Source organism: Erpetoichthys calabaricus, chromosome 3 (genome assembly GCF_900747795.2).
Source record: "Erpetoichthys calabaricus chromosome 3, fErpCal1.3, whole genome shotgun sequence".
Taxonomy (NCBI): domain Eukaryota; kingdom Metazoa; phylum Chordata; class Cladistia; order Polypteriformes; family Polypteridae; genus Erpetoichthys; species Erpetoichthys calabaricus.
Genome location: NC_041396.2, coordinates 315,507,423 through 315,531,869, shown reverse-complemented (window position 1 = coordinate 315,531,869; position 24,447 = coordinate 315,507,423). Strand labels below are relative to the sequence as shown.

Genomic DNA, 24,447 nt, shown 5'->3' with positions numbered 1-24,447 from the left:
CTCTGGCAGGGTCTTAAATTGCTTTGAATCCTACCTGGCAGGTAGAAAATTCTTTGTTAGTTGTGGTAATTACAACTCAAAGACCCCTGATATCCTATATGGTGAGCCACAAGGCTCTATCCTGGGTCAGCTGCTCTTCTCAATCTACATGCTTCTGTTAGGTCAGATTATCTCAGGGCACAACGTGAGCTACCACAGCTATGCTGATGGCACACAGCTGTACTTATCAATGGCACCTGATGACCCCGACTCTATTGTTTCACTAACACAATGTCTTACTTGTGTTTCTAAATGGATGAGCTAAATAAAGGGAAAACAGAAGTTATAGTGATTGGCAATAATGGATATAATGAGGTTATTAGAAATAAACGATGCCATGGGATTAAAAGTCAAGATGTAGATAAAGAATTTAGGGGTAACTGTGGACTGTAATCTGAATTTTAAATTGCATATTTATCAGATCACTAGGACAGCATTTTTTCACTTAAGAAACATAGCAAATGTTAGACCTCTTATATCATTGAAAAATGCTGAGAAATTAGTTCACGTGTTTGTTTTCAGTCGACTAGATTACTGTAACGCACTCCTCTCAGGACTACCCAAAAAAGACATAAATCGTTTGCAACGAGTGCAGAATGCAGCTGCTAGAATCCTAACTAGGAAAAGAAAATCCGAGCACATCTCTCCAGTTTTGATGTCACTACACTGGTTACCTGTGTCATTCAGGATTGACTTTAAAATTCTGCTTATGGTTTATAAAGCCTTAAATAATCTCGCCCCATCTTATATATCGGAATGTCTGACGTCTTATATTCCAAATCATAACCTCAGATCCTCAAATGAGTGTCTGCCTAGAATTCCAAGAGCAAAACTTAAGAGAAGTGGTGAGGCGGGTGGCCTTCTGCTGTTATGCACCTAAAATCTGGAATAGCCTGCCAGTAGGAATTCGCCAGGCTGATACAGTGGAGCACTTTAAAAAACTACTGAAAACACATTACTTTAACATGGCCTTCTCATAACTTCAATTTAATTTAATCCTGATGCTCTGTATATTCAATTAATTATCATAACTATTCATGGTGGCTCTAAAATCCGTACTAACCCCTACTCTCTCTTCTGTTTCTTTTCCTGGTTTTCTGTGGTGACGACCTGCACCATCACCACCTAATCAAAGAACCGTGATGTTCCTACATTGATAGATTCAAAGCCAGAAGTCTACATGACCATCATCATCAAGTCCTTCCAAGAGAACCCTAAATACAAAGAGGACTATTTCATTTATGTGAGGTAGAATGCCCCGTGGGGATTGGGTGGTCTCATGGTCTGGAACCCCTGCAGATTTTAATATTTTTTCTCCAGCCATCTGGAGATTTTTTGTTTTTTCTGTCCACCCTGGCCATCGGACCTTACTCTTATTCTGTGTTAATTAGTGTTGTCTTATTTTAATTCTTACTTTGTCATTTTCTTCTTTTTTCTTCATCATCTAAAGCCCTTTCAGCTACATTATTTGTATGAAAGTGTACTATATACAGTAATCCCTCCTCCATCACGGGGGTTGCGTTCCAGAGCCACCCGCGAAATAAGAAAATCCGCGAAGTAGAAACCATATGTTTATATGGTTATTTTCATATTGTCATGCTTGGGTCACAGATTTGCGCAGAAACACAGGAGGTTGTAGAGAGACAGGAACGTTATTCAAACACTGCAAACAAACATTTGTCTCTTTTTCAAAAGTTTAAACTGTGCTCCATGACAAGACAGAGATGACAGTTCCATCGCACAATTAAAAGAATGCAAACATATCTTCCTCTTCAAAGGAGTGCGTGTCAGGAGCACAGAATGTCACATAGATAGAGAAAAGCAAACAAATCAATAGGGCTGTTTGGCTTTTAAGTATGCGAAGCACCGCGCGGCACAAAGCTGTTGAAGGCGGCAGCTCACACCCCCTCCGTCAGGAGCAGACAAAGAGAGAGAGAGAGAGAGAGATAGAGAGAGACAGAGTTTGTTTTTCAATCAAAAATCAATACGTGCCCTTCGAGCTTTTAAGTATGCGAAGCACCGTGCAGCATGTCGTTTCAGGAAGCAGCTGCACAAAAGATAACAACGTGAAGATAATCTTTCAGCATTTTTAGACGAGCGTCCGTATCGTCTAGGTATGCGAAGAGCCCCCCTGCTCAATCCCCCTACGTCAGGATCAGAGAAAGTCAGCGCAAGAGAGAGAGAAAAGTAAGCTGGGTAGCTTCTCAGCCATCTGCCAATAGCGTCCCTTGTATGAAATAAACTGGGCAAACCAACTGAGGAAGCATTAAAAGAAGAAGAAATTAAAAGACCCATTGTCCGCAGAAATCCGCGAACCAGCAAAAAATCTGCGATATATATTTAAATATGCTTACATATAAAATCCGCGATGGAGTGAAGCCGCGAAAGGTGAAGCGCGATATAGCGAGGGATCACTGTAAATAAATGTTGTTTTTGTTGTTATTTCAAATTGCATGGACAAAGGGGCTTATTTTCCGTACGTTGCTTAAATCATCCAAGATCAGATGCCTCATCTTGGATGAGTTTATGGCGGTGAAACTCATCCAGATAAGTCGGTTTTTCAAAAGCAGCCGTGTAGTAGATTAGTTTAGCTGGATCTAATCATCCGAGATGAATGTGTGCGCCCGCGCTGATTGAAAAGCCCATATATATTGAGTCTAGAAAACATGTTCAGCAAGTCTTTGATAGGCTGTAACAAAATGACGAAAGAATGGACGCATTTTTTTTTCACAGAAGCGGAGCAAGACCTTTTATTCGAAGGACATGAAGAATTTCAAGATTTAATATGCACAAGGGGTAACAGTGCAAAAGCAGCCCAAACCAGAAAAGACGGCTGGCAAAAAGTGGCCGACAAATTAAACGCGTGTGCATTGTACTTACTGAAAGCAGTGTTTCATTTCCTATATGTCAGATTAATTATTATTTAATATGTCATAATTCCAGATCAAATGTGAGCACAAGGAGAACACGGGAACAGGTTAAAGTGAAGTACAAGAATATACTTCAAACTGGTAAATATTGGTATATAACTATTTAAAGAATTGTTGACATAAAGAATCATATATAATGTACAGAACATTAATTTTAAAGCTAATAATAAGACAGACAAGCAAAAAACAGCTGGAGGTCCACACGGTCCAGATCTAACCCCTGCAGAAGAGTTGGCTCTCCAGCAAAATGCCCATCGCCCTGTTTCTGAGGGCATTCCAGGGGGAAGCTCCTCCTCAGAACCTGTGGCAGGATGCAGTGGTCACTTCATTTCAGGTAAAGGATGGTCATTGCATATATTTGTCCTCAATGTGTCCCATAGGTATGTTCCATATAGCCCTCTTTTTTGTTGGGTCAGTTGCAGGGAATGTCATATCCCTAGAACCTGTGTCTGACCAACGAGATATTGACAAAGGTCAAATATTTGACGAAGACACTGTGTCTGATTATTCATCAGGAGGAGAGGTACATTTTCCAAATAATGTTTGATCAAACTCCACTGTGATCAGTCCCATGTGCCCCAATCACATTTGGAAACCCTGGGTAATGATAATGTTAAGCTGATTGTGAGATTCTTTATGGAACTATGGGTGTTTCTGCCTGTGTATTACCTACCTGCAATGGCATGAAACGCCTCTTTTGTCTGCACACGCAGGTGTCCAGGAAACACTATGAAAACCTGAAGGAAATATTTCAGAGTCAAACAGACTTTACGAATTGCCTGGCAAACTGCACTTTTAGATAGATTTTCCGCATCGTCTACTGTGTATAAAAAAAGTGCAATGCCAACTTCCACGTTCTTCCATTACATAAATCCCGGTGAAAAGTAACGCACGTGCACGTGCCTGCTGTCCCACCACATCTCATGCCAGAATTATGTCTCTTTGAATATGCAAATCAATATAAATACCCCTTAAGCTCAGCGTTCTGTGAAAAGGCAATGGCAAAAGCACGGGGTAAATAGAAGAATTTCAGTAAATGCCAAGTGATGGCAAAGAAAAACTTACTATTTGTTGGTTTAATCAGTGGTATAAAAAACAAACAGAAGTTGATCGTGTGACATAGAGTGTTGGAGAAACTTGAAAGCTCAAGTTAACAAAGTCGCACAGTGCCCGAAATAAAAAAGAAGTTGCCAGATATCAAAGTCGCCGTGAAAAGGCGAGTCATAGTCCACCGTCTGAGTGTCATATGAAAGCTTATTAGAGTACAAAGAAAAGAAAAAAAATAGGCACACAGTGGGGAAAAAAGCTTAATGTCAACTTTAATCTCAATTTCCACTTTAATCATGTACTGTAGTTTATTTTGTCATTGAAGGAGAACATCATAAACTACATCTTAAACTCATTTAATTTACTGGTTTCTCAAATCCCATCGGAACTAAAGTAGCATGTTAAATGTTTTGTTTTGTATGTGTTCTTCTATGTGCTCTATGTGGCTGAATCACTATGTGCTTCTTAAACAGGCTTTCTCTTCCTCCCGACAGGACACAGAATCCATTACAATCGTGATATTACAGCTCTCTGAATAATTAAAATACTGAGATGTATACGTGATATAATTTTCATGATGATTTTATTTTATTAAACATGGGAACATGGTGGCGCAGTGATTGTTCATGCCTCACGCAAGATGCTTGTTGTGTCGTGTGCTACCTTTGATGAAATAATTGATTGCAGCAGTACTGTCTCTCTCAAACGTACTAACCTCCAATTCCTGTCCTTACTTTTCTTTCTCCAAATACCCAATCGCCACACAATCAGCTCTGTAATAGACGTTAAGCCATCTTAACGCTTAGAAAGCCGATTCTTCAAAAGATTTAAGGAACATTGAAATATCTTCATAGTACATGTTTAATTATTCTATCCTTCCAGTGTCACGCCAGTCCCAGCAAGAATACAGCGCGAGGCAGGAACAATCCGTGAACGGAGCGCCAGCTCGTTACTAGCACTGCGACACTGTGTCCTCACATGTTTATTTATTAACAGTATAGATTATTTAAATGAAGTTAAAGTTTTATTTTGCTGCATTTCATCTTAAAAATGATATCATCATCATATGTAAATACACACTTTATAAAGTGGCTCAGGTTGTGCAATATTATAACTGTATCGCAAGTTTACAGTGAGGTAATTGTACTTAAAAGTAAGTTCTACCAGGAGCACTTGATGGACTGATTGAGTGCGTTTATAGTTCTTGGGATGAAACTGTTTCTGAACCGCAAGGAAAGGCTCTGAAGCGTTTGCTGTATGAGTTCAGTTCAATAGACAGCATGGCTGAGGTAGTGTGTGCTTGATGCTGTATACCAATAATTCTCTTTCTGATCAGCTTCTGAACAGCTGTGATTCCCCACTCAGATACGGTGATATAAATACTCCGAGTGGTGCAGTGAGAGTAATATGAAAAAAGACAATCCGCTGTGGCAACCCCTAACGGGAGAAGCTGACAGAAGAAGAAGAAGGTGCAGTGACAGTAACAACGCTAAAGCAGCTATCGTATTTAGAATAGTTTGACCATTCTGTGAACCATTATATTGTTACAGGTTAATTACAATCAGATACATTAAACTAATAAACAATATGCGGTTAATTCAGTCAGGGATGTGGATCTAAAAAAGAAAAGGAAACCACACTGTAATAGTAGTACTGCTTTGACGCTGGGTGCCGCCAGTCTGCAAAACTGAGTGCAGAACTTGTATACGCCAGGGTATGAGCTACCGTTGTTTTATACATCGCAATTTGCGTAACGTTTTTGTGCGTACGCACCATTTCTATATAAGGCCTCAGGAGTTTTTAGAAGTAATCAGTGACTGTTTTTTAACATAGCATGTTAAAGCACCAACACGGGGTGAAACCTGTCTAGATTTAGTATTTAGTAATAATCAGGAGAGAATTGAGGGTGTAGAGGTGACTGAACCACTAAGGTCAAGTGACCATAATATAATACAATTCTCAGTATTTTGTAAGAGTGCAGTGCAAAGACGAAAATTGTTAAGTTGAACTTTGGTAGGGCTAATTTTGAGCAGATGCGACAAAGTCTAAGTAGGATACACTGGGAAAAGCTTTTAAGTGTGAAGACAGTCGAGGAGCAGTGGAGCAGATTTAAAAATGTTTTACATGTAATGCAGGACAGATACAGACCTAAATTTGGAATTAATAGCAAATTTTTTTAAAAAGTCCATGGTAGATTAATAAAGATTTAAAAAAGAAGTTGCAAAGGAAAAAACTGCTTTACAAGGCATATAAGACTAATGACTGCAAAGTGAATCGTAGAGCATATGAGAATATGAGGGCAACCATTAAGAAGGATATCAGGGAGGCTAAAAGACAGTTAGAGAGGAATATAGCAGATAAGGCAAAAGACGACCCTAAGAGATACTTTGTGTGTTTGAGTAGTAAAAGAACAGTCAAGGAGGAGGTCAAGTGCATCAGAAATAGTAAAAGGGAATTAAAAGATACAGACAGTGAAATAGCGGATGCCCTAAACTTACATTTTTCTGAGGTGTTTACAAGTGAGCAAGTGGATAACCTCAGAGCAGTAACAGGGACTACTAAGGAGGTACTGAGGGATTTGGAAATTGTAGAGGGAGAAGAGCTGCTCACATTAAATAGGCTGAAATCAAACAAATCACCAGGACCAGATAATATTTATTTTACGAGTTCTTAAAGAGGCTAGCGAGTACAAATATAAACCCTTGACACATATTTTTAGGAAGTCACTGCACACTGGAGAGATTCAGAAGGACTGGAAAATGGCAAACATCATCCCATTATATAAAAAGGGTGACAGGGCAGATCCAAGCAATTATAGGCCAGTAAGCTTAATCAGCATCACAGGAAAATTAATGGAAGGAATTATTAAGGCTAAGATTGAGCAACACATGGTAAGGACAGCAGTTATTCTGAACAGTCAGCATAGGTTCAGAAGAGCGGCGGTCATGTTTTACTAACATGCTGGAATTCTATGAGGAGGCAGCAAAAAGATACGATCAAAGTGGAGCAGATGAGATTATTTACCTGGACTTTCAGAAAGCATTTGACAAAGTGCCACATGAGAGGGTGGGCATTAAACTAAAAGAAGTGGGAGTTCAGGGTGATGTTTTTAGATGGGTGTAGAATTGGCTCAGACACAGGAAGCAGAGGGTGATGGTGCGAGGAACCTCATCAGAACTGGCCGATGTTAAGAGTGGTGACCAGCAGGAGTCAGTGCTAGGGCTGCTGCTATTTTTAATGTATATAAATGATTTAGATAGGAATATAAGTAACAAGCTGGTTAAGTTTGCAGATGATACCAAGAGAGGTGGATTAGCAGATAATTTGGAATCTGTTATATCATCACAGAACGACTTGGACAGCAGACAGGCTTGGGCAGATTTGTGGACGATGAAATTTAATGTCAGTAAATGTAAAGAATTACACAAAGGAAGTAAAAATGTTAGGTTTGAATACACAAGGGGCGGTCGGAAAATCGAGAGTACACCTTATGAGAAGGATTTAGGAGTCATAGTGGACTCTAAGCTATCGACTTCCGTTCAGTGTTCAGAAGTCATTAAGAAGGCTACCAGAATGTCAGGTTATATAGCACCTTGATGTGTGGAGTACAAATCACAGGAGGTTACATAACACACTGGTGAGGCCTCATCTGGAGTTCTGTGTGCAGTTTTGGTCTCCAGGCTTCAAAAAGAACATAGCAGCACTAGAAAAGGTCCAGAGAAGAGCGACTAGGCTGATTCAGGGCTTCAGGCGTTGAATTATGAGGAAACATTAAAATTGCTGAGCCTTTACAGTTTAAGCAAAAGAAGATTAAGAGGTGACATGATTGAAGTGTTTAAAATAATGAAGGGAATTAGTGCAGTGGATCAAGACTGTTATTTTAAAATGAGTTCATGAAGAACACGGAGACACAGTTGGAAACTTGTTAAGGGTAAATTTCGCACAAATATTAAGAAGTTTTTCATTCCACAAAGAACGATAGACACTTGGAATAAGCGACCAAGTAGTGTGGTAGACAGTAAGACGTTGGGGACTTTCAAAACTCGACTTGATGTTATTTTGGAAGAAATAAGTGGAATTGGACTGGCGAGCTTTGTTGGTCTGAATGGCCTGTTCTCGTCTAGAGTGTTCTAATGTTCAAGCAATTGGAGTAGGCAATAAATTTTACTTTGAAATTAAAGATTTTAACATTCTAAATGTTCTTAATATGCCCAGGAAGAGAAAGCAAATAAAACAGTAATTGGGTATGCCAATCTGAGATACAAGCTGGCTATCCGAGGAGCTGTCACAGATGATGCAACGCCGACACAACTGAATGTGTGAGGCTTTTCAGTCTCTTAATGGCTGTGTGGCTGTGATTGTTCTGCTTCTGTTATTTTCTGTTTTATTTCCCTCTCTTCGGTTCAGCAGATGATAGAATGGATATTTTCACTTTAACTCGTTTAGGGCGGATGTCGACTTTTTTCGATAGGAGGGGTTGAGGGCGCATATCGACAAAAGTCAACATCCAGGGGTAGATGGCGACAATCAGCTGTTAATGGTGACAACACTCACTGTTATGTTAAAGGTATTCCCTCTTTGCTTGGAGGAACGTTAGACTCATTGACTCAGCATCTAATCCTGGTGAGTGTGTGAGTTACGAAACGTAAACAAATGCAAGATGGCATCGACATCTCATGAGGGAGCAAAGTGAGCACAGAAAACAAAATACTCAGCAGAAGATGTTTTGCACATTATCGCTGAGTCAAACTCTGATTGTTCAGAATCTGATTTTGTTGAAAGTGATCAGAAGATTGAGTAGGACAGTGAGGAACTGGCATCAGTTGATCAGACCCCAGCCAATGCCATCTTAGCTGATTGGCTACCAGCTGAGTGCATTCGCGCACCTGACGCACCTACGGCAAGGTTTGCATTGGAGGAATACCCAGACATTGATCCACAGGACTCAACCTGACTACCAGAGTTCACAAGAAGGCACAGCTTGCTGTTGGACACGACGGATTACCAGCCACTGGACTACTTCAGGCTGTTCTTTCCTGAACATTCTTGTACTTCAAAGTGGAAACCCACAACAAAAGACAAGATGAAGAGCTTTGTGTCTTTACAAATAGAGAAAGGACTAGACTGGTGATATAACATCAGGGAGCATTGGTCCAAACGTGCTTTGTCCCCTGGTGGCTTTGGACAGGTTATGTCGCGTGATGTTAGGTACGTGCTGCTGCAAAGTTTTATTCACTTCTGTGATAACCAGAAGCAAATCCCAAGGGGTGAGCCAGGCTATAACCCCATGTATAAAGTTCAGCCCCTGCTTGACATTGTGGAACCAACATAGAAACAATTTGATCAGCCTGGCTGTGATTTGTCTGTAGATGAATCTATGATAAAATATAAGGGACGCCTTTTTTCTGCCAGTATATGCCTGACAAGCCCACAAAGTATGGCATAAAGGATTTTGTACTGGCAGAAGTAAACACTGGTTTCTGTCTGAAAGTAATCACATATACAGGAAAGTATTCTTTTCAAAGAGAGGACTGTCCCTTGACAAGTCAGGTTGTGCTGGAGCTGCTTCAGGGCTATGAACATTTGGGTCATGTTGTGTACATTTGGACAATTTTTATACATCAGCAGAATTGTTCATGGAGCTACAGAGCAGGGGAATTGGAGTTTGTGGCACAGTGAGGGTGAGCAGGAGACACAGGCCTTCACAGTCGAAGCCAAACAGGCTGTAGATGAAATGAGGTGACAATACGGTTTTCTTACAGGCGGAAAACTTTGTGGCAGTGGCATGGCACAATGTCAAACGGGTGACTTGTCTCTCTACAGTACACACCAACAATACATGTGAGAAAGTTATTCATCAAAAGGGAAACAAGAAGGTAGGAAGCTGGACAAGCCAGTTGCACTTGAGGAGTATAACTGTAAAATAGCTGGAGTTGATCGACTGGATCAGATGCTGGGGTCATACGCTTACGGCCATAAGTCCACCAAGTGGTAACACACTGTGTACCATCGCATGTGTGAGATGGCACTTACAAATGGCTATATATTGTTCAAGCAGGCAAACAGTGACAGCACTATGACTGCAGCAGATTTCCACAAGAAGGTGGTTGACAGCTTGGTGGCAGAGTGTGTTGCAGTGCCTTTGACAAAGCGAGGAAGGCCATCACAAAGAGCAGCGCCAGACAGGCTGACTGAGCGCCACTTTCCTGCAACATATGAGGACAAAAAATACAAACCTGACTGTGTTGTGTGCAGCAAGAGACAACTGAAAAGGAGGCACCAGTGCAACACGTGTGGTAAGGAGTGCAACGTGGCATGGCATGCAATTGGCTGCTTTGAGCGAGATCAGACTTTACAGGACTCTGCTGTGTAACATGAATGTGATATGTATGTGAAATCATAAGGTATGCAGGCTCATAAAACATGCAAGACAGGAACATTTGTCAAAAATAATTTTTTTTTGTTGATTTGATGTGTTAAACAATTGCTTTGTGTTCTTTTTTTTAAAAAGTGAGTTTTGGAAAAATATTCAGTCCTGAGACAAAAGAAACAAAAAAAAAAATCAGCCCTGAAAGAGTTAAGCTGATGACTTTTTAAAGCTTGTGAGGGCCAAGGTGAACACTTCTAGCCCCTCTCTGTCTAATGTCATTTTCACAGACCGCATCAGTACACGTCGATGAGGTGAGCATGAACAAAGATAACCAAAGGTTCAAGAGCTTCACTTTTACACATTTGGAAACTAAAAAAAATGTTTTAAAGATTTGACCTTCTAAATCCTACTTGTCTGCAAAAGATGTCTGTCTGCTCTTCTGACTGCAGAAAAAATCCCATCAGTGTGAAATGGCCCTCTGTCTGTAGCAGCACATCCTCCTTCTATGTGTAGACGAGCTGCTCCATGGAAAGTGCGCTTACAGTTAAAACATACAGCAATAATGACATAAAAAATAAAATTGAAATAATGTGATATAAAACATAATAAGATCACTTTACACTCTGTCATATTTGATCTTTTTATGTTTTGTTCTCTCCTTGATTGTTGCAACAACACTACAAAGACAAACTCCTCACCACATTAGTGCACCAGGCCAATAAATAGAATTCTGGGAAGGGAGACACTTCAACAACTTCATCAGTGTAATGGATTGTGTAACCTGCAACTCGACAGCCTGTGGTTAGGGGAAAGGAAGAGACGTCAAGGGAATAAATAAAATAAAACTCAGTGCAAAAAGGAGAAACCTGAGATGAGAACTGACACCAGAGAGCAAAGTCAAGGAATTTAACACAAAATGACTTCAGCTGTGTGTGTTTATATAATGGCATTTCACCTGAACAGACATCACAATCAGGAAATACGATGAGCTGAATCAAATTTAGGATCTGAGTGGACAGTCACAGCATTGTCTGGGATTAGTGACACGACTTGACACAAAGAACTTTCACGTGTTTGAAATCAACATGTTGAGGTTTATCTAAACACACGGATATCAAGTGTCAGGTCTTTGTTAATGATCACTTAAAGTCACTTGCGTTCAAATTTTTAATAAAGCATTCATTTCAAAGAAATAAAATATCAAAACACACGAATGAGCACACACCTCTGTATTGTGTCGTTAGATTTTTAAATGTCTTACAAGATAACCGAACACTTTCTGTGTATGAAGCAGCAGGACCCATTGTGCTCTACAACAACCCTTCAGCCATTTGATAAATGAAAGAGAAAGAAAGCCTGAACAATTTGTGATGTGTCTATCAAAGGAAATAAATGTGTAAATTAATAAGAATAAAAGGCTCAGAGAAAGTACAGGGCTGAAAAGTGAGGAAGTTCAATGACAGCTTGTAATAAGAGAATAAGTTTAACACTAGAATAACCAGAGCCTAAGAAAAACCTCGTAAACCTGGCCCACCTTAAGTCCTTTTGCACCTCTCAGTCAGCGTCTTTTGTCTTGTAAATGTGTCAATAAGCCCAAGCAGCAAGCAGCCTGCTATACTGTCCCCCACCGCCACCGCCTCAGAACGGGCAAGAAGTTCTCGCAGCTCATGCCTTGATTGATTATCTGGGAGTGAGCTACCTAGAATTGCAAGGGGAAATAATTTGATGTGTGTTCTGTGTCTACAACAGTGTAGTAATAAATAACAAAATGTACGACAAAATACGACAGCTTCTGTGGTGCAGTGGTTAGAACTGTCGACTTGTAATCCAGAGGTCGTGACTTTGAAACCAGCTCCATGGCAAAATTAGTGTTTTGAGTAGTGAGCTGCTCTTATTGTTAATATTATACAATAAAAACATTCATTGGATTTGCGTCTGTAACAGCTGCTGTAAATTTATAGGACTTGTAAAAGTTAGTGTTTTTTTTTTTCACTTTTATTCTCTCAGTCACGATCACGATACAACACCCACTCACACCACCCCAGATCTGACGCGGTTACTTTTTATCTGAAACTGGGAATAACTGTAGATGTGAGTGGTGTTTTGAGTGGTGTTGCATCCGTGCCACAATATTTTCCGAAATGTACTATACAGGTCATAAAATGAATAATTCCAAACATCATATATACCTATGTCTCTGTTTTTTTGTCACTGCAGCTTTGACATCATGGAGAATAAGGCACATACTAATTCAGAGTAAGCAGGAACACTCAATAAACTGAATAAAAAAATTCAAGTGACAGTGAGATACGAAGAAGGCAGATTCACCAGCATTTGTGTGTCATTTTTTATCCATCCAGATGAGAGAATTTCCAGTTTCGTTGTCTCAAAACACCACTCACATTTACAGTTATTTCCAGTTTGAAATAACAACTAACAGCATCAGATCCCTGGAGGGCAGTAGTATGTATTGTGATCGTCACTTGAAAGAACAAAAGTGAAAAAAAACGCTAACTTTTACAAGTCCTATAAATGTACACCATCTGTTACAGACGCAAATCAAATGTATGTGTTTATTGTATAATGTTAACAATAAGAGCAGCTCACTACTGAAAATGGCAAATATATGAGGCAGTCAGGATCAAACCGGAGGACTATTGATTATAAGTCAGCGATTCTTAACGCTGTGCCATGGAAACTGTTGTATTATTCATGAACCTTTTGTGAAAGTGTTTATTTGATCTTTGCACTTCAGGCTTCACACATTATATAGTTTATGTCTACATTTTGTCATTTATTACTAAAATTAGAAAAACGTTTCTATTTTAACGATGTGTTTACACAGATTATTGTAGAAACGGAGCACACATGAAATGCATGTGTTCCAAATAACGATCCATTATTTCCATTCTAAAACTCCAGCACTTCCCTCCTAGATAATGAAGGCTGGAACAGGCAGAACTTTGTGGCCGTTCTGCGGTGGTGGGAGATGGAATAGTAGGCTGCTTGCTGCTTGTCATGATCGGCACATTTACAAGACAAAACACGCTGATGGAGAGATGTGAAGGGATTTAAGGTGGGCTGGATTTACGAGTATTTTCGTAGGCTTTGGTAATTCTAGTGTTAAAACAAAAGTGATCAAAGCACATAGAAACTCTCCCTGGTGTAATACAAACACTTAAGGTCTCAAATTAGAATGTCGAAAACTGGAGAGCAGATGGAGAACAACAAAGCTGCAGGTCTTTCAAATTGCATGGACAGAAAGTGTTAAAAATATGAAAAAGCCCTCTTTAACCTCACTCAGACTACTATACTAAAATAATAGCAATAATAAATATCCTCGGGTACTGTTTAGGACAGTGGCTAAATTAACAAATTGGAATTCAGATCTACAGTGCAGAATACCAGCAGACATTAACAGTTCAGACTTTATGAACTTATTTAATGAGAAAATTAAAAATGTAAGAGCCCAGATCTCAGCATCCCAGTGCAAACCACATGCTAGCTTGGCAGACCCTGTCTCACCTTGCATGCACCACTTTAAATATTTTAATCCTGTAATACAACAGGAAGTTTTAAGTTTAATTTCTAAAATGAAGCCCACTACCCAGTGCCATCAAAACTAGTAAAAAGTACAATGGATGTTCTTGCAGTGCTTATTCTTAACATTATTAATAGTTCATTATTGCATGGCACAGTACTTGATGCACTAGAAGTGTCAGTCATTAATCCATTACTTAGAAAGTCAGACCTAGACCAACATATACTTAATAATTACAGACCCATTTCAAATTGAAATTTCTCTAAAATACTTGGAAAAATTAGTCGCCAGTCAGCTTCAGTGACACATTACGCATTATGATTTATTTGAGAAATTCCAGTCTGGTTTCCGTACTGATCATAGTACAGAAACGGCACTAACGCATGTTGTAAATGATATCATCTGATGAAGGAAACTGCACTGTAATAATGTTGTTAGAATTAGCTCAGCGTTTGACACCATTGACCATTCTATTGTACTACACAGGCTAGAAAATGATGTTGGGCTTACAGGCACTGTGCTCACCTGGATTAGTTCTTATTTATCAAATCAATTCCAGTACGTACAGAAGTGTGCTGACAGGACTCCATCATTATACACAGAAGTTCAATATGGTGTCCCTCAGGGCTCAGTACTGAGACCTTTACTGTTTTCACTTTACATGCTTCCACTGGGATCTCTCATTAGTAAACATCATGTTAATTTTCACTCGTATGCAGATGACACCCAGTTACACCTTTCTTTAAGAACAAATGAAGTTTCTCCGATGTTGTTTTTAATTAGTTGTGTTGTGAATTAAAAGAGTGGATGGATGAGAACTACTTGTCTTTAAACACACACAAAACAGAGATGTTAATTATTGGAGAAAATGACGCTGATCACAACAATATTTTGTCATCATTTAACTCAGTTGGAATCACCATTAATTTTACGGAATCATCGTCCTGTGCGTGAAAATGTGCCATAGAAATGCATGTTGTCACAGTACTGATTATTATACAGAGCTCGTAGATTCAAAATGATAAAGTAAAAGCAAAAACACAAAACACATAAAACACATAAATGAACAAATACATAAAAGCCACATTCGCCCTGATTTTATTGTTTGTGTTCTATAAGGTAAAGCAACGCCTTTGTGTCCTGCATTCACATTTGGTGCCTTGATGTAAAAGGACTGGAAAAAAATATTGAGGTCCAATTTTTAAGAAAATACTTTTTTTTCTCTGATCTATACAAATGAAATTCTTTCTATATGAACATTTAAGAAAAACAATAACACAAATCATAATGCACTTTAAAAATAAACTTCCTTTCAATCATATTCAAATATTCAAACAGTAACAAATATCGAAGTTTATGCCATTATGACTGAATGTCCTGCATAATCTTAACATTACTAACTCTGTAGTATCGGAGGCAAAGAATAGGATGGGCAATAAATGTGACAATGTTTAAAATAAAAAGAAAAGAATTATAAATCAGCGTCCACAACTACACAAACCCCACGATATTCGGAGAAAAATCGATTTACTAATTTACGTCACTAACTTTGTTCCCAAATTTAAAAAGGTGTGCAGACTCCCGGGACCACAATGCAACAAAAGGGGCGGATCTTTATGCAAATTTAGGAGTGATGCGTACACAAAACTTGCTTTTTTACGTTACATTAACTAAATGTAACTGTGTATAGTGAACGTGGGCAAATAGTATTAAAATGTGCGAATTGTGATAGAAATGAACTTAAGAAACTAAAGTAAATGACGCTTCTGTTATAAGGAAATAATTGAATTCTTTTGTTTCAACATAATTTAAAGATGTTAATGTGACTTCTACGAGAATTACGTCACTGTATCAGTAGAAAAAGCTGCATTACATAATACTAAGAAACATGTTTTTGGTAAGTTATATTAAATTCAATTAGATAAATAAAGTGAACAGCCCTGTTAGTTTATTGTTTTGAGTGAACGACATATTTCAGTTCATGAGATTTGTTGTCATTGACCTAAAACTCTTTAAATATTTACAGCCAAATGCATCACAGCCTGCAGACGCACTTCAACTGTTCATCTTTAATTCAAAGTTATTTGTGTAGTCCGGCAATGTCGTCTGTTAAATTGTCCACAAGTTCATTTACATCTGAATCCTTAGATTTTAACGTATTGTGTGTGTGTGTGTGTGTGTCAGCTGACTTATTAAACAGATTCTAAATGTGAAGCTGCGTATTTGTTACGCACATTGTTTGAAATGCTTTCCATGAGCTGTCAGGTGATATGGTGGCGCAGTGGTTGGCACTGTTGCCCAGCAACAGGAAATGAAGGTTCAAACTTGCATCTTCTCTGCATGGACTAAAATAAACGTAAAGAAAAGTGTGACAATGCTTTAAATAGTAGATGCTAAATAATAGAACTTGAGCAAGTAGAAATGTACCCTATGAAATATGGGCTGTGACTGAAATATATTTGAAGGACTTTTAGTGAGTTTGGGAATATGTTTAGTTAAAGACAACGTATGAAAATGTGTGGTGTTGTTTGAAACGATAAGGTAATTGATAAAGGAGTACATAAATATATAGGCTTTACATTTAAACTTAAAAATGAATATGATTAGGTCCAATGAAACGTTCCCTGACTTAGTATAAATGTGTCTGCCTTCTTCCATAGAGTACTGGCCTTACTCAAATGGAGGAAAGTTCTTTTAGTAATTTTTAAATGAAAGTAATAATAAAACCAAACATTCTCTAGGATAGGAAGAAAGCTGCTGGTGATGAGCACTGTCTTCCAGTCCAGGTAGTGGTCTACATATATTAAGATACGCTGTAACTAACACAAAGGGTAGACTGTGCTTTACCTGCAGATCATTGCTCTGGAGAAGCATCTCAGGATCAATATTATTAAGCAGAGCTAATTTTAAATATCAGAAAATGTTCTTTTACGTACTGTGTACTGGTGTGATGCACTAACTACTATGAGAGCATTAGTAAATATAAAATAGATTTTAAATTATCAGGCATTTGAGACAGTGACAGTTTGATTTCTTTTGCCATCACTCCTTGTTCACAAGTAATTTGAACATCTTAAATGTGAAGTAGAATGTTGTTGTTTGAATGACTTCATAGCTAATAGTAGGATTTAGCTTTATTTTCTATAATTTGATGCTCTAATGAAACATTCTGGACACTTTATATTGTAGACCATTGATAACAAATCTAGGACTAGGCACACATCTGAGCCAAGAGAGCTAATGTTTGTTAGATAAGAAGGAAATCAAATAGTCGTTGACAATGTTTTTATCATCCTACATGGAGGTTATGGGACACAAATCTGAGATTTATAGGGGCAGGCATGTAATGCCAGTATACTCTGAGGAGAAAGGACTTTGAGACGTGTTATTGTTTGACTTGATTTTCTGGCTGTTGATTTATGTGATTTATCTTAGGTATTAAAGATTTGCACTGATTTCTGTTATTCCCCAAATTCAGCTACCAGAAATCTTTTACTTCCTTTTAGCCTTTAAGGGCGGACATATTCAGTATACACAGGTCTTATACAGATTAGACTTAGGGTTACAATAGGATGTTAGTCCTTACTGTTTTAGTGGCACTTTATGAAGTCCCGAAGGGGGGATGTGGAAGAATCATTTTAGGGTAACATAGCATTCATCTTTAAGAAATAGCGCAAAGGGTTAATAAATGTCAGAAACCAGAATCTAATATAACAGACTTTTATATTATTTAAATCATTTGAGTGTAAACCAAGGAGCCACCCAGAGTGAATGTAAGCATCGACTGACTCTGTTTGTAAACTCAGTAGTTTATCACATGAGCCGCCATTCTGTGTTTCTCTGACCATTCTGACCAGGCTGTGACAGACGGCTTCTGATGAACGAGCCCTCCAAGGCATTTAGACGAGGAGTCATTAAAAGAGACCATCAAGAGCATTTCTCCTGCCTGATGACTGAATTGTCCTGTTAGCGGATGTTTCATTCTTTAATCAGATGTTCAATTTCAAGCACAATAAACCAATCAGGTTAACATTTACATTTATTTATGAGGCTGACGCTTTTACCCAAAGTGACTTACAACATTTCAGATACGATTGGCTGCTTTTCTTTTCTTTCTCCAGTTGGTGCTCAGGTGGGTGAAGTGACTTACTGGGGGGCACACAGCGTCACTGGGGGGATTTGAACCCACAGCCTCAGGGCTTGAAGTCCAAAGCTTTAAAGGTTTTCTGATTATGTGATGAACTCTTTGGCATTGTGATCTAATGAATGAAGTGTGTGAACAGAGTGAGACAGGCGGCCCTCCTTGGTCACACTTGGAATAAGGTGCTTGTGCTCCTCTGGTCAGACTTCATGATAAAGAAGACTGACTGACGCTTTTCTCCTGCTGGTGTTTTATTACCCAGTGTGGGGCGCCAGTCAATTTCTTCCACAATATATCACAATAGTTTTGATTATTTACTGATAAAGACAATGAAATAACAGCAAATCTCACATCCACCATCGCAGAATCAGTATAAACTGCTAAAGAGACAACTTGAACCACGATAATGAAATAAAGAAGAAAATGTCTGTGTGAATATTTTATACAAAAATACTTTAGTGCAGCAAACTACTAGATGGGATAGCAGTGAGGATTATAAAGATAAAAAAATCAAAATCATGTAAAGGTGGTTTGAAAAAGAAGGAAGAACTTTATAACAATTATAAAAAATATTATTAAACAGTGTGCATAGGCAGCAAGTTATTTTGATCCAAATGTAAATTATGAAAGGTTTAGGGTTTAAGTTTAGAGTTCATTTATTAAAGGTTTAAGTTTCTCTGTTTTTCTAGAATTGACCACAATGCTGCTCTCTGAAGTATTAATTGAGTTCTCTATGAGGTGAGCAGCTGTGGCTAATGAGACTTCACAAATATTAACAAACGTCAGTCTAAAGCAGCAAATCCTACGCTTAATTGTGGACATCAAACCTCATTTGACCTTCTCAGTCGTCCATTTCAGTTCCTCACAGTCACCTCAGTGTCATTTAGTGAGCCAGCAGTGTGAGGAGTGAAGGCCGACTGCTCCGTCTGCACTCGTCTGTCATCTGCTGCCTTAGTGAGGAGGAGTGCGGATTAAAGTGCAGGAATAGGAAACATTAACTTCACAATAAAATGAAGTGCTTAGTTTGATACAAAAGTAAAACAATAAAGGAACATTTCATAGAATTTGACTCTCAAACAAATCCCCACACGCCTGACCAAAGCTGAACAGAATGTCGGCCATCGTCTGAGCTCAGCTGTGAAGTTTTTACTTGTGAAATCTGAAAGTCTGTGCAAATTATATATTAAAAGATTTTCCAGATATTAGGTAAAATTCAGCAGAAAACTTAATTTATATTGAAATAAATAATTCTTACCCATAATAATGGAAACAGCAATAATCATTTTACATTTTACTGAAGTGTTTCTATGAATTGCCAGGAGTCTCCTACATTTACAGTGCTGTTTATTACACATTGAAATAAGAAGAAGACCTATGAAAATAACTATGGTGAAATAAGTAATAATCATAAACAGTGTACGCTCTACACGAATAAAGTAGAATTTAACAAAAACAGCCTTCAAAAAAAACAGCAAATAAGAAATGATTGTATTGTTAAGAAATATGTCAGAGTTTTGTACTGTTAATATGAAAAATGAGCAAAGGAATAATGTACAAATAATTAGAAACATCTAATCTCCGATAATTAAATTTTTTATTTTCTTTACCATTTACAGTAAATTAAGCACTGAAGAAGCTGGACTAAATATTTTACAACTCAGGATGATTTCCAGTGCTTTTCTGAACCAGGAATAAAGAAAAGCGTAAAGAATTGGATTAACTCCAAAGTTCACTTCACTGAGCAACACAAAGACATTCCTGATGATACGACTGACTTGTTTATTCATTTCAGTAAAATAATTGTACACATAAAGTGGCAGCCAGCAGATAATAAAAGCCCCCACGACTACTCCTAATGTTTTTGCGGCTTTTCTTTCAGACGGTTTTGATATTTTTCTGTCACTCAACTCCTCAGTTTGCCTCTTTTCTATCATAAAGTTGATGGCTCTTGAATGGCTTCTTGCAACTACAAATATTCTGATATAAAAAACAATCATCAGTGAATAAGGAATAAAGAAAGTTACAAGTAAAAGAAAAATGGCCATTTCATAATAAGTGGATACTAAACAAGTTCCTTCACAAGTCTCTACATCAATATAACTCAAACATAAAAGTATGACTGTAATTAAAACTGCAAACAGCCACACTACAGCAATGCTGATCTTTGCAGCAGTTAAAGTTATTTTTGAGCTGTAAAAGAAAGGATGGCAGACAGCAATGTAGCGATCAATGGATATTAACACCACATTATATACAACCACTGTATTAAGAATATTTGCAAGTGCCTGATATAAATAACAATAAATAACTCCAAAGTACCAGCAAGTTTCTATCATGCCAGTCAATGTAAAGGGCACCACAAAGAAACCTGTTAAGAAATCGGCCGCTGCGAGTGAAAGGATCAGAAGATTAGTCGGCGTGTGCAGCTGAACAAAATGAGAAATAGAAATGATGACAAGAAGATTACCAAAGACTGTCGAGAAAAGCAAAAGACACGAGAAAATGTAATAAAGTCCATAAATGTCAGTTTCATAAATCAGTTTGTAACAAGATGTATTACTGTGAGGAAAGCAATGGCCAAGTTTCATTCCATTCCACTCCATGTCTGTCTCTGACTGAGCCGTCCTGCCTGCACACTGAGATGTTTATACACTGAGGCCCTGCGACTGCCATATTCTCTCTGCTGACGTAATTCACATGAGGCAACTCTCTGCTGTGTTTGCTTCACAAATTCTCTCAGGATGTTTGTTTGTTCATTTCAGTTCTTACTCACTAATGAGTTCATCAAATCTCAGATGTCTTCATTATATTTGTTTGTCAGGAGCCGCTCAGGGCTGCGGTGGTCTCTCCTCACAGCTCCACAGTGTCCAGCTGCTGGCTCTCTGCAGTTTCCTTCTTCTCCTCTGTCTGCTGTTTTTGTTTTTTTGTTCTCAGTCACTTTGACTTTCTTTCCTCATCACAGCGAGCAGCACATTAAATCAGCAGGTTCAGATGAGCTGAGGTTGTGCCCAGTGGTGGTCTGACACTCCATGCTGTCCTGTGCTGCTCAGAGCCCCTCTGACTCCTGCATGGAGTGTGCTGGACCACCCTGTGCTCATGAGAGGCCCTCACACACACACACGCACACACACACACATACAGTGTACAGTAACAGCTGTGTGTTTTTCTCTTTTCCGGACCCCCACATTAAATTCCAAACAGTACTCCCCCCGTTGCTCTTTGTCAGTCTGACGTTGTGCTGATTGTCTTTGTCTGATTTTCTGGACATCTTTCTTTTCTTAAATCATCAAACACACAACATGCATTTCTTTGTGTCAGTGGCAGCTAAACTCTCAGAATTCCAATGCAGCAGCGCTCACTGATGTGTTTTTTTTATTTTGATGACATTTGCTGTGTCACTGAGTTGTGTCGTGTTGTTGTCATTCCCTCTTCATCATCACAGACAGTGAAGTGGTCCTCACACATAAGAGTTCATAAGTGACACACAGGTGGTCTGTTAATACAAACTTCATGTGAGGTCCCCTCGTCTCTCCTTGTGTCCCTGAAGCACCTTGTAGTGTCAGATGTCACATATTTATGTCATTAGACCACATAGTGCAATGCATTTTGGGAGACAGCAGGTCATCAGGCTTCATGTTGTAAAGCAGCTCTGCGCAATGGCAGGTCTGAAATGTGAAATTACTCATGAGGAGACAGACTTGGGTGTTATAATGGACTCATTCAGAAGCCATTAAGACGGTTAAGAGAATGTCAGGTTATATAGCGCCCTGATGTGTACAGCAGATTTCCCAACTATCAGTCCACAGATCAGCATCAGTCAGTCAGTCAGTCATTGTCCAACACGCTACATCCTAACACAGGGTCACTGGGGTCTGCTGCAGCCAATCCCAGCCAACACAGGGGGCAAGGCAGGAACAAATCCTGGGCAGGATGCCAGCCCACCGCAGGGCACACACACACACACCAAGCACACACCTGGGACAATTTAGAATCACCAATGCACCTAACCTGCATGTCTTTGGACTGTAGGAGGAAACCCACAGAGACACAGGGAGAACATGCAAACTCCACGCAGGGAGGACCCGGGATGTGAACCCAGGTCTCCTTACTGTGAGGCAGCAGTGCTACCACTGCTCCACCATGCCGCCCCAGATCAGCATCAGTCCATACGTAATTTTTCCTGTCCACAAAACAGCAGGTCAGCTCATTATATCCACCCTAACTCTTTTAGGGCGGATGTCGACTTTTGTCGACAGGAGGGGTTGATGGTGACAAAACTCACTGTGACGTCACAGGCATTCCCTCTGTGCTTGGAGGAATGCTAGACTCATTGACTCTGCGTGAGTTGTAAAATGTAAACAAATGTAAACAAAGGCAAGATGGCATCGACATGTCACAAGGGAGATAAGCGAGTGCAGAACAGAAAATACTCGGCAGATGATGTTTTGTGCATTATCACTGAGTCGGACTCTGATTTTTCATAATCTGATTTTGTTGACAGTGATCAGGCGATCGAGCAAGCGAGTGAGAAGCCGGCATCAGCTGATCGGACACCAGCTGAAGCCACCCCAGCTGATTGGCTGCCAGCTGAGCGCATTCACGTAGCTGATGCACCTACGACAAGGTTCACGTGGGAGGAATACCCAGACATTGATCTGTGGGAGCCAAACTGGCTACCGGATTTCACAAGATGGCATGGCTTGCTGTTGGACACGACAGATCACCAGCCTCTGGACTACTTCATCCTGCTTTCTCCTGATGCTGCTTTTCAGCTACTGTCAGACGAGACAAACAGGTAGGCAGAGAAATGTATTTGAATTGTGGGCTGCGCTTCCACCGCATTCTCATTTTTCAAAGTGGAGACCCACAACAAAAGACGAGATGAAGGCCCTGTGGCCTTACAAATAGAGATGGGACAGAACTGGTGATATAACTTCAGGGAGCATTGGTCCAAACTTGCTTTGTCCCCTGGTGGCTTTGGACAGGTTATGTCGTGTGATGTTAGGTACGTGATGCTGCAGAGTTTTATTCACTTCTGTGATAACCAGAAGCAAAGACCAAGGGGTGAGCCAGGCTATAACCCCATGTATAAAGTTCAGCCCCTGCTTGACATTGTGGAACCAACACAGAAACAATTTGATCAGCCTGGCCATGATTTGTCTGTGCATGAATCTATGATAAAATACAAGGGACGCCAGTATATGCCAGACAAGCCCACAAAGTATGGCATAAAGGATTTTGTACTGGCAGAAGCAAACACTGGTTTCTGCTTCTGAGTTGGTCTTGTCCGTTTATAGGAGATGGACGTCTGAAGCAGAGCTCCGCTAGCAGCGGCTTTATTTTCCCACGTATTTCATATTATTTAGAGGTATCCTGTATTTAACCCGACCAAAGAACTTCCACCCCCCCCTCGAACTGCCACCTTATCGTGGTGGAGGGGTTTGCGTGTCCCAATGATCCTAGGAGCTCTGTTGTCCGGGGCTTTATGCCCCTGGTAGGGCCACCCAAGGCAAACTGGTCCTAGGTGAGGGATGAGACAAAGTGCGGTTCAATATAACCTCCTATGACGAATAAAAAATTTGGACAGCGTTTTCCCTCGCCCGGACGCGGGTCACCGGGGCCCCACTCTGGAGCCAGGCCTGGAGGTGGGGCTTGATGGCGAGCGCCTGGTGGCCGGGCTTGTACCCATGGGGCTCGGCCGGGCACAGCCCGAAGAGGCAACGTGGGTCCCCCTTCCCATGGGCTCACCACCTATGGGAGGGGCCAAGGAGGTTGGGTACAGTGTGAGTTGGGTGGTGGCCGAAGGCAGGGACCTTGGCGGTCCGATCCTCGGCTACAGAAGCTGGCTCTTGGGACGTGGAATGTCACCTCTCTGAAGGGGAAGGAGCCTGAGCTTGTGCACGAGGTTGAGAAGTTCCGGCTAGATATAGTCAGGCTCACCTCGACGCACAGCTTGGACTCTGGAACCAATCTCCTTGAGAGGGGCTGGACTCTCTACCACTCTGGAGTTGCCCCCGGTGAGAGGCGCCGAGCTGGTGTGGGCATACTTATTGCCCCCTGACTTGGAGCCTGTACATTGGGGTTTACCCCGGTGGACGAGAGGGTAGCCTCCCTCCGCCTTCGGGTGGGGGGACGGGTCCTAACTGTTGTTTGTGCGTATGCACTGAACAGCAGTTCGGAGTACCCACCCTTTTTGGAGTCCCTGGAGGGGTGCTAGAGGGCATACCTTCTGGGACTCCCTCGTACTGCTGGGAGACTTCAATGCTCACGTGGGCAATGACAGTGAGACCTGGAAGGGCGTGATTGGGAGGAATGGCCCCCCCGATCTGAACCCGAGTGGTGTTTTGTTATTGGACTTCTGTGCTCGTCACGGATTGTC

The 24,447-nt window shown here is 40.2% G+C and overlaps 1 protein-coding gene across 1 annotated transcript in view; it reads right to left on the bottom strand.

Moving 5' to 3' along the window:
* Positions 1 to 21,171, bottom strand: part of LOC127527137 (trace amine-associated receptor 13c-like) — a 106,664-nt gene extending 85,493 nt beyond the window's left edge. Inside the window, exon 1 of the mRNA XM_051924799.1 lies at positions 20,437 to 21,171. Within this exon, the coding sequence (XP_051780759.1) occupies positions 20,437 to 20,671 (235 nt within the window). The 5' untranslated portion in view covers positions 20,672 to 21,171. The remainder of the gene's footprint in view (positions 1 to 20,436) is intronic.
* Between the last annotated feature and the right edge of the window lie 3,276 nt (positions 21,172 to 24,447).